Raw genomic sequence first — 11,900 nt, 5'->3', positions numbered from 1 at the left:
CTGAAAATAAACCAACAAGTTTTACCAAAATTTTTAGAGTTAACTCTCTTTGTTTTCCCAAATAAGTTATGTTTTATGAAAATTCACATAAATATCAATAAAAATATGAAAAATTATTCAAATATGATAACTTTTTAATATTGACTTGAAGGGAGGCGGCAGAACATTACTATCGTTTGCAGTTCTTGAAGTGGTTGAGGGCTGTGGACACTATTTTCTTAAGAAAAATCACCCCTTTAATGGATCATATTGAGGGTTTTTCTGTTTAAAACTTACAAATATAGTAATTTAATGACTTCATGTTTCTGAAACAGTCCTCCTTTATGCCATATTCTTTCCTTATATATCACATTCATATATTTAACTCATATTTAAGCACATTTCAGAACTTGTTGTAAACATAAAATTTTTAAGGCATAATGAGGCCAAAGCCGTACCTACTTTTTCAAGTATTCCTTCTAACGATTTCAGCAACTCGCTCATTTGATTTTATTTTATTCTAAATTATTCATAACAAAATAAAAAAATGATCAAACCGATTCAAAAATATTTTTGATAGGTCTAATTTGGTTTCCCTCGGTCTATGTGATATGCCGGTGTATAATTATAAGAAGTATACATTTCAGGAAAAAGTCTTTTAAATAGCTTTTTCCTTCACATCGTTCAGTCACCCCTTCTTGGTCAGCTTTAAGAATTTAGCATAGTTTTATTTTTTTAGTTTAACAACTGTTTAGTTTTTTAGTTTTATGATAGGACCAAACATTTGGCATTTATGCATGAAATTATCACGTGACCAATTTGTTTGGTCATCATCCTAACACCAAAAGACAAGACATATAATCCATATGTTTACATTTCTACCTAATCGTTGATTTAATTGGAAATTATGTATTTACGTTTATCTAATTAAAATCAGACGTTCTGAATCCGCTACCGCTTCTCAACAAATCCCATGCAGGGTCACGGCAGCACAAGCTATCAATTATGAATGAAAATTTTGAATTAAATAGTTCTTGTAATGAAATAAGAATATGACACTGAAAAATTCATTACACATCGCCGATTTTTTTGGGTATTTTTTTGGTTACCGTGAACTATCTTGCCCTCCAAACACATGCATTTCATTTTCGAAGAAAATCTGCTTGAAAAATGATAACTGCACTGTAACATATTCTTATAACAAACAAATTGACAGACGTGACAGATCTAAAGAAATGTGTTCAACTGTTGTTTTTTGTTGATTGTATATAATATATATATATATATATATATATATATATATATATATATATATATATATATATATATATATATATATATATATATATATATATATATATATATATATATATATATTTCTTTGTGCTTTCTATATTAATATTTCTTCACTTAGGGCAGTTATGTTAGTTTAAGAGTTGTTGTAAAATGTGCTTTATATATATATATATATATATATATATATATATATATATATATATATATATATATATATATATATATATATATATATATATATATATATATATATATATATATATATATATATATATGCCAAAAGCAATAACATCAAAACATACGATCTTTCAACCATTCCCCACGATAAATTAAAGAGCAGACTATTTTACATCATATATATCTGCTTCTTCAATAAAAATGGAAATCCTAAATTTGCATACCTTGTCAATGGTCATCGTTATTTTGTTAAAACATTCTGATTCTACACACAAGTACTCCGAAGTTGATATTTAAACGATGTTTGAGTTTCTCATTGACAATATCTATATATTTTGTATCCGGAGACCACGTCTACCGACAATCTGTTGGAATTCCAATGGATCTAATTGTGCTCTGTTATTAACAGACCCGTTTTTGTATTCATATGAAGCAGAATTTATTAAAACAAACTTCTATATGAAAAGATCGAGTCGCTTGCTGTGGCTCTCAATTCGACATTTAGATACATTGATGACATTTTATCAATTAACAATATTCAGTTTCATTCCTTCGTTGATTCGATACATCCTAATGAACTCGAAATTAAAGAGACCACAGATTCTGCAACATCTACATTAGGTCTGTATCTTATTTGGATGTTTTACAGACTATAGAAGATAAGGGCCAAAAACAAACGAGTTGACTTCAGTTTTTCCATCGTCAATTTTTCTTATTTTCGTATGTCGTAATTCTTCTATCACCTGCATGTGGTGTTTTCGTCTCCCAACTTATTCGATACTCAAGAGCATAAGACAGGCTTCTGACAGATAAGTTGATGTTATAGGGATTTTCATTTTTATTGCTGAAACAAAATCAGGGAGATGATATTCAGACGCCCGGAGATTTAGTTTGACTTCCTGTACTTTAAATTAGGAATAAAATATCATCTGTTGATGAATAAAAATTAGTAAGACGTTTAAATAAATCGACAGAAAAACACCCCATCAACACATTATGATTAAGCTGTTTTGTAGGACAATATACAATTTGTCTATATTTATTGATATTGGTGTCATGTCTAAATTGATCATATTTTGTCCACTTTGCTTTTCAAGATCTTCTTTATCAAGTTAGGTTCCTGCACAGTTACTACGTATACAATTCCGATGTTTCAATTTCTTGGGCCGGGGAATGGTTAATATTCAAAGACACTGAAATAGTTCGCTTGGATGATTCAGTTACATTTATGTATTTTAATAATGTAGTGGGAACCAGAAAAGGACTGACTTGATAGGTATAAAAACATTGCCGTTGTAGTTCTCTTTATTTTTTTCCTTGAACATTTCCACGGTCTGCAATCACAGTCTTAGAGGGCCTATAGTAACAGTTTCTTATGTCATTTCTTATCTATTGACTTGTTTTAAAAACAAATTCGTTTTGCTCTGTTTTTATTCGATAGATTATGATATAAATATTGATTTTCTTTCTTTCTTTATTTTAAACACAGTACTACTATCTTTTCTGCCAATGAAAACAAAACGAAAGGAACAATATGGCCTCACTGTAAAAAATGTGCATCGGTGAAAAATGGGTCATTTCCAACTAAATGTTTTTCAAGGGTATTTTTCAGTATCAGGACATGTAAATGTAACAGCGATAAAAAACGGACTCATGTCCTTTCTCTCTCCCCTCCCCTCGGAAGGGGTGTGAAGATAAGTAAATAAAAGCGGAATGTAAAATTAAGTTTGATAGTTTGAAAAACATATGAGAGTGTTATATGGTTGGGATACTTAATAGGTTATAAACACTTTTAATTATAAATACACAGTTGTACAAAAGAATTTGCTTGCTGATAGGAACTGATACATCGGGGAGAAAAGAAATTATCTTTTGTTCTGTACTTCTTAAATACGAGTTTCAATTTGAAAAAAAAAGAGAAAGTCGATTATCTTGTCACGTCTACGGCAAAGTGAACATTGGTAACAACAATAGGTAAATTGAAAACATGGTAAATGGTTAATTGCTTCGAGTGAAAAACAAAAGTCGTGTATTTACAGCGAACCCTTGTCACTATTTATGTCTGCAATGCCCCGGTATTTGAGATAAAATGTAAAATTAATATGTAATACCTATATATAAGCTGTAAGGGTTATCTCCCTTAATCAAGAGAAAATGTACATAATTATATACTCTCTATGAGAGCATACATGATGTATCGATATGGTGTGATATGATATTGTTGTTTAACGTATTTTATTTCTGGGCTGTTATTTATCATTGCTCACTGTGTCTAAAATAAACAAGACATAAACAAAATAAAAGGTACTCAAGTCTAAGACCATGCTTAAGAAGGACTTATTTAAGACCGTAACTAGAAGCGTTCTAAGATTTTACAATCTTAGAAAACTTACATGTAGGCGGCCAATGTAAAGACGACCAATGACCCCCGTAGAAGAATGACGGGGAGGGGGGTAATCGGAAATTGACTCCCTAGCCGAAGAAAAATGTGAATTTCTGTATAAAAAGAACCCTACGTGGTCAGTTTTCTAAATGTGCAGTCTATAAGAAATTGACCCCCGTTGAAAAATGACCCCCATCCCAACAGAGTGATACAAAGTTGAAAAGAGATGACTGATGCCAAGGTTTGGGTGTCATCGGGTAATTCTCTTGCGTTTTTTCTGAAAACTAGACGAAAACGCAAATAAAATAAAATAAAATTACGTGTTTCTTTTTATTGGACTGAAAAAGGTGAAGATAACGAACAGTGATCGACCTTAAAAATCTATAAACAATACACTTCTGTGAAGAGGAGTATAAAACACGGACCCCTGAAAATTCCAGAGCTGGGATGAGGTGCCTAGGAGGACTAAGCATCCCCTGGTGACCGATCACATCCGCCGTTAGCCCTATCAGGTAGACGGAACAATCCGTAGTCAAATTCAGTATAAAAACAAAGGCCTAACAATTTGTATGAAACAGGTCAGCCAAAATACGACCCAATGATAGGTTATATTTGCTAACAAAATCATAACGATCATCAGATTTACGGAATGCTGACTTTACTTATTGTGTCCTTAGCTCAAAATTAACATTGCACAATAGATACGTCACAGCACTTGGCTATTGGTTAAAGTTGTTATTATTGAAAAGGAGATATCACTCATTCAAATTGAATAGGTGATATTACCTATTTGAATAAGTGATATCACTTATTAGAATAGGTGAATGGAAACAATTTACAACTAGTGTACATTGATGACGATTAAAGATGTCAATTTATCATAAAAGACATTTGAAAGATTTAACGAGAACAACAGATCATCGCTGTATCTTCAGTTTACCTCAGATGAGCATTTTGGTCCAGGGGCCTCTTGGTTTATTACTTTTTTACCCCCCCCCCCAAATAAATAATATCACTAATAAAATCTACAAGGGGCCATTATTCTACGGGGGGTCATTTTTATTCACGTAGGATATGCAGATTTTAAGGATGATTCCACTTTTTCCATAGGCAAAAAGGTCAATTTTCGACGTCGAATAATGAACAGGGGGCCATTTTTCGACGTCGATAAATGACCTCCGGTCATCTTTCGTCTTTACACCGGTAGAGATGACTTAATTATGTCTTAACTATCTCATTCACATATTAAGAACTATTAAATGTTGAATTTCGACGTTAAAACATTCCTCTATTCATATTATTTATTAAAGAAAATAATTACATGTATCTCTATTTAGTACTGATGTAAGAATTTTAGTTTTTCTTGGAGGGAGGATTCTCAACATGGCATACATGTAGATGCAAAATTTTATTTTTAGGATTTTGGAATACTGTTGAGAATACTATTGGGACCTTGGTTATAAGCACTTATCATTATAAGTAAATTGTACACAGTTTTCATGGATTTGTAAGTTCACTGTAAATGTATGATATGAAACAGGTAGAGGAATTGCCAGTGAGTTAGATGATGATGACTGGAAAGCTAATAATGAGTGTCTGTAAATCAGATTCAATGTCGAACGCGACAAGCATGGATTCAGACAGGGATTCACTACCGTCCGAGAGAGAGAGAGATGGAGAGAGAGAGAGAGCTGTTGATAAGTTGGAGACATACGAAAAATTATCTTCTGAAAACAATTCTTTATATGTCTCATGTTATGTAGCTAAAATAGTTTTAAGAAATAAAGTTCTGGTCAGTTATGTAATGTTGTTTATTAGCAAAATGCACAGAAAAATACTCATAATGAGTACACCTTCATCCAAGTTTTCAATAATAATTCTGAAAAATAACAAGAAAAAAAACATTCAGAATTCAAATTCTTAGATTTCCATAACATAAAAAATACTTTATTTTATTCAATTAAATTTGACAATGAATATTTCAAGGGACTTACCCCTCCTTTTCCAAAACCAAATATTGCCGGGAAATATCCAGCACTGTAGTAACCATAGCCACCTCTGTATCCCTGTCCTCCATAGGAACCTCCGCCATATCCATAGCTACCACTATATCTTCCGCCGTATCTATTGTTACCATAGTAACCTCCTCCGTATCCTCTGCCTCCATAGTAACCTCCATATCCTCCATTGTAGTCGCCTCCATATCCTCCGTACCCTCTACCTCCGTAAGAACCTCCATATCCTTTATTGTAATCGCCTCCATATCCCCCGTATCTTCTACCTCCGTAAGAACCTCCATATCCTTTATTGTAATCGCCTCCATATCCTCCGTATCCTCTACCTCCGTAAGAACCTCCATATCCTTTATTGTAATCGCCTCCATATCCTCCGTATCCTCTACTTCCGTAAGAACCTCCATATCCTTTATTGTAATCGCCTCCATATCCTCTGCCTCCAAAGTAACCACCTCCGTATCCTCTGCCTCCATATCCTATCCCTCCATAGTAATTTCCATATCCACTGCCTCCATAGGAATTTCCTCCATATCCTTTACCTCCACTGTAATCTCCTCCATATCCTCCTCTGCTTAAGAGACCAAAGTTTTTACCAGATTTGGAGCCAGAGTAGCCATAACCAAGGGCTACAGAGAGTAAAGCAAGGCAACACAACAGCTTAAACATCCTGTTGATGAAACAAAAAGGTATAAGAGAAGAATGCCTTCAGGTCAATAAGCTACTAATCTATAAGTAAGTAAAAATATATTATCGTTTATAGATTACATAAAAAATTAGATTATATCACTAGTTTATTGTTAAAGTGTTTAAAATTGATTTTCAAAGATCTTATATATTTAGTATTTCTTTATTAATGATTTAAACAGAAGTTTATTGGATGTCATTGCAATGATTAAGTTAAGACAAAATTACTTAAATCAATAATTAAATAGAAAATTGAAAAGAAATATTTAGTCCAATAGTGAACATTGTAAACGGTGTTACTTTATTTAAAAAAAAAGTCTTATACAACTGGAGAAACCTAAAGGGGCCGACTGGGATTTTCATTGCGCAATACTTCGCGCAGCATAGTAAAACAAAGCGTATTTACTTTTTTAAAGCAACTATTTTTACATAGTTTATAAAAATTAACAGATTTGGGAAATCTAAGGTTAAAAAATCTAATTACGTTTTTAAATAACTGATTTTTTGAACGATTTTTCAAATGATGGGTATACAGACGTCGTAATAGTGTGTTTTTGACGTTATGAATAACCGAAGTTCTTTAAGCGGGGTCATTAATTATGCCATAAAATAAAAAGTATAAAATACATGCTCTTGAAATTTTAAACATAGGAAATTGAGAATCTAACAATCATTTTTATTATTTTTTCCTGTAAATCTGTGGTATCTGTCATGTTTTGTTGTACTCCATAAAAACAGGAAAATATCATGATTTTTTACATTTTGAGATGCTCCCTCTGGAAACCAGACGGTAGAATTTTGTTTCATGCACAAAATGTACAATATAGTATTACCCATCAAATAGTATAATTTGAGCAAAAAGTCTACAGTAGCATTTGTATAATTTGCTTCGAAGTGCGAAAAAATGGTATTTTCCTATATAATCCTATAGTAAATGTACCTGTATTTTGAGATGGTCCCTAAAAATATCCAGACGGTAGATTTTCACTAAACTTGGCATGTATACCGAAGTCAATGTAAGGTACATATGGTATAAAATTAAAGAGTTTCTCTATAGTAGTTTTCACACAATAAAACCGCAGTCGGCTCCCTTAAAGAATGGAAATTAGATATAGTTTTCTCCATTATAAATCTTAAAGTAAACACAATAAGCGAAAAAGTATCAGCTTTGTGGGCTCACAAAGAACCAAAATGAAAACCTCTGCAAACATACAACAGAACTCCAGGGGATTGTAACGTAAACAACAAATTTTCATTGATCAAAATAAATATCTTTATTATATAGTCTATAGATAGCCCCTAAATAATCTATACAAACGCAAACGGTTCATAATATATAAATAGTGCACGTTTTTGAGGGTAACAGTTGAAATTGACACCCCAAGGAAAACCATTGTCAACCGACGCGTCAGCGGAAGTTGACAATGGTCTTCCGAGGGGTGTCAATTTCAACTGTTACCCTCAAAAACGTGCACTATTTATTTTATTATACTGAATGCCTTATTGATTTCGGATGTCAAAAAATTCGGAGATCGTCGTTGAGTTCACGCTTAGAAAGCTTTCAAACTCCCCGCTTCTAATTTTCTCAATAAGAAAGCTTCGGAAAAGATTTACCAACCTCTTTATTGTTTGTTTGCTACTCAAAAAGTCCTTTATCGTCTAAAGTTTGCATTCACAAGGATGTTTCGTCTGTCGTTTGTTGTTTTCAAGTAAGCTACATCGGACGCAAGCTTTTATTGACGTCGTTTATTCGGCTTCTTTCAAACGCACAACTGACGCTTTGAGAATTCTACGGTGAACCGTACGCGCATGATTTGAACGCATGTGATATTTTCGTAATGTTACCCGTTGTCAAGTGTGTTGCTAACGCTGAGGGTAACATTACGGATTGTTAAATGCGTCTAAACCAATCAGATTTTAGTATTTAACATGAAAGTATAATAACACTACATATTCACTGGATTTGAAGCCGTATTCACCTGAGGGTCAGTGCTCGTGCAGCGGCATTGTGACGTCACAATCAATACCCCAACGTTGAAAACAATATGGTTACAACGGCCGGAGCCAGGTGTGTATCTGAGCAGGAAAAATGTTAGGCAAGTGTATCGCAGGATTATTTTCCAAACATTTCGATTACACACAGCGAAATGAAATCACGGAAATTATAAGTTGTAATCTGTACGTTTTTTTTCTACGACAGAGGTTCGTTAATGAAAACAGGTATCGCCATGCAGCCTTCAATGTCTTATTTCTTCAAATCCGGACTATAAAATAAAACAATTATGGACTCTTTCGGTGGTGAATATGGTTTGTTGCCTCGGTCAATATTGATATTTTTCTGGTGAATAACAAACCATATTCACCACCAAAAGAGTCCATAATTGTATAATATATATTAGTGGTAAACGGCCTTATGCGGGGGAGGGGGGCACGGAGTAGGTAAGTCAATAATAAAATAAAAGTATAAAGAAGAAGGTGAGCGCAGTGCCTATAGTGGAACATACATGTAAGTGAAAAATTAAATCTCAATTATAACAAAATTTTCTTTGATATTTCATCTAAAATCAAAGTATACTTTATGTAAAATCTCCACAATTTGCAAAAATCTCACTTAGATTGAAATTATTTGCCTATGAAGCATGCACACACTAGAGAGGGCAAAAAGGATCATTTTCTCATACTAAGACACAATTTTTTCGATATGAGTGGATCTTCGCTCCATATTTTTCAAAGTTTATCCTCAAAGTTTGCGAAAATGTATACATTTTTTGGCCAACAAAAACATGGAGCAAAGTCCCACTATACCTTAAAAGTACACTCGCATCTTTCCGAGAAATACTTGAAGTCCATTTAGTAAAGGATCATATCACAAGCAATTTAAATACCACAATTCATCAAGAGCTGTGTAGAGTAGTGTTTGGCGCGTTAGTCTCAATGGAAAATGATATTCATGATTTTTACTGCTAGGGTTCGAACCCCACGAATACCACATTATTTCTTAATAACAGAAAATTTTTGCCGAGAAAATTTTCCTCAGAAAAGTTTTATTTATCATAATTTCATAAATTTCAATAATGAGAACTCTACTCTAAATACCAAAGTCACAAACTGATTATGATTTTTATATATCTGAAGCTATAGGCGTTCTGCGCGCCTTTTTCACCCATCTTGTGACGGTACATATTGTCGTTTTGTACATATTGTCGTCGGCGACAATATGGACCTACCCTCACTGCACATACTGTCGTTCATCGGTACATATTGACGCCGGCGACAATATGTACCGAGACAAGCCCTATTTTCCTCCTGCATAATGGACGACAAAATGTACAGTCAAGCACCAGCACATATTGTCGTCGGCGACAATTTGTACAGTCAAGGTCGGCATATATTGTCGTCGATATATTGTTTTGACGAATATTTACTTGAGAAAAGAAAGAGAGATTGACAAACACACACACGCACGGATGGAGCGTGACAGCATTACTCGCAATACTGTAGGAAAAAAACATTCTGGTTAGAAAATTGTGTCCAGGATTAATGTACATGAATATGACATATCAAGATACCGTAATTCTTGAGATATCTGATAAATCAGCTATTCTTTTTTTTCTTGTAATATATACGTGGTGATTGAATACAGGTATTTTTTTTGTTCAGTAGTAATGATTACTTGGAAATTATTTTTTTTGTGTTATTCGTATAGACGATCATGTGCCGATATAATATTATAAATATAATTATTTGTTAATAATATAAAAATAACGCAAAAAATAACATTTTTAGATCAGTGAACTGAAAGTTCAAGAGAGCTTTACTGATCACATTTTGTCTGACCGTCCGTCTGTCTGTAAACTATTCATAATTTCAGCTTCCTCTCAAGAACTACTGGGTCAATTTCAACCAAACTTGCCACACTTGCATCCGTGGATAAAGGGGATTCAAGTTTGTTCAAATGAAGGGCAATGCCCTCTTTCAAGGGAAGTAGTTAAGAATAAGTGAAAATTTAGTGACTTCTAAAAATCTTCTCAACAACCACTGTGTCGGAAAAGTTGAAACTTTTTTGAAAGCTTCATTAAAAAGTGTAGATTCAGTTTTATTCAGATCATGTCCCTCGGGGGATAGGTGTGGCTACAATAGATGATCTAAGATTTTCATAATATTATGAAAGAATATTAAGAATATTTAGAAATAAAATCTTTCAAAATCTTCTTTTCAAGAACTACTGGGTCAGAATAGATGATACATATGAGAAAGCTTCATAGCGTGCGCTCAATTTTGAGGTGCTGGCTCAAAAAGATCCCTCCCTGCTCAATGATCCTGAGTGCCAAGTATAGGTCTAAATTTCCAGTCTTCCACCGGTAAGTGGCGGCATCTCAATATGAATGAAAAATTCTCGAGAGGGGCATTTTAACAACAAACAAACAAAAACAAAATTTTGTTCAAGTCATGACCCAGGAGTAATGTGGGGCCACAATGGGAGTTTTACATTGGAATATATACAGAAAATCTTTAAAAACCTTCTCAAACATCAAAGACAGATGTAGCATCCCCCCCCCCCCCGCTTGGTGGTTTGATTTTCTTTTTTTTACTTTGGTAAATTTTGTTTGTATAACTTGTATATACTTAGTCCACAGGTAAAATTTTATAATTAAATAATTAACTTAACATATACAATAACACTTATGGACGACAATATGCGCAGTGAGGGAAGGTACACATTGTCGCCGGCGACAATATGAACAGGACGATAAAATGTACAGTCACAATCACGCTGCATGAAATAGCATACGAGACACGTCAGTGTAATTCTCACACCAATTAAATTTACAAAACTACCAAAAAACAACAAAAAACATCTTTAAACAACATCTTTGGGGCGACAATATGTACAGTGAGGGTGAGGCACATACATGTAATGTCGCCAGCGACAATATGTACATATGTAACTTTTCAGTCGGCGACAATATGTACCGATGGACGACAATATGTGCATTGAGGGTAGGTGCATATTGTCGCCGACGACAATATGTACAAAACGACAATATGAACCGTCACACATCTCCTTTAGTAAAATAGTTATCAGTTTATTGAACATTGATCCTAATAACATCCTCAATGCGGCATATATGCGGAATATCACATGGTTGGGCTACATGTACTTAAATTTTATAAACATTTTTCACTATAACTATAACTATGACTTTAGCGCAGTTTTAGCAACTGCTTAAACTTACGTTGACAAAATTGCATAGGAATCACTCTTGCGTTTCAAATATTTACAAATTGTAAATGAAAGATTGTCATGTTTCTTGTAAAAAGTATAAATTACCGTCGACGCCCTTCTTCACCGATTATAAGTTAGA

At 33.5% G+C, this 11,900-nt stretch overlaps 1 protein-coding gene across 1 annotated transcript; it reads right to left on the bottom strand.

Annotated features, from left to right (window-relative positions):
* Positions 1 to 5,702: 5,702 nt before the first annotated feature.
* On the bottom strand, positions 5,703 to 6,516 carry LOC133181503 (keratin-associated protein 19-2-like). The gene is made up of 2 exons (XM_061315993.1): positions 5,830 to 6,516; positions 5,703 to 5,714 (listed from the first exon to the last, which is right to left on the bottom strand). The coding sequence occupies exons 1-2, from the start codon at positions 6,514 to 6,516 to the stop codon at positions 5,703 to 5,705; spliced, it is 699 nt and encodes a 232-aa protein (XP_061171977.1).
* Between the last annotated feature and the right edge of the window lie 5,384 nt (positions 6,517 to 11,900).

The sequence above is a fragment of the Saccostrea echinata genome, unplaced genomic scaffold, assembly GCF_033153115.1.
Source record: "Saccostrea echinata isolate AGI-Se365-2 ecotype Australia unplaced genomic scaffold, CSIRO_AGI_Sech_v1 ptg000009l, whole genome shotgun sequence".
Classification (NCBI taxonomy): domain Eukaryota; kingdom Metazoa; phylum Mollusca; class Bivalvia; order Ostreida; family Ostreidae; genus Saccostrea; species Saccostrea echinata.
The sequence above is the reverse complement of the archived record's forward strand: the minus strand, read 5'-3'. Positions and strand labels throughout refer to the sequence as shown.

Coding starts and splice junctions, on each gene's coding strand:
- LOC133181503 (XM_061315993.1), bottom strand. CDS start 6,516: ATGTTTAAGCTGTTGTGTTGCCTTGCTTTACTCTCTGTAGCCCTTGGT.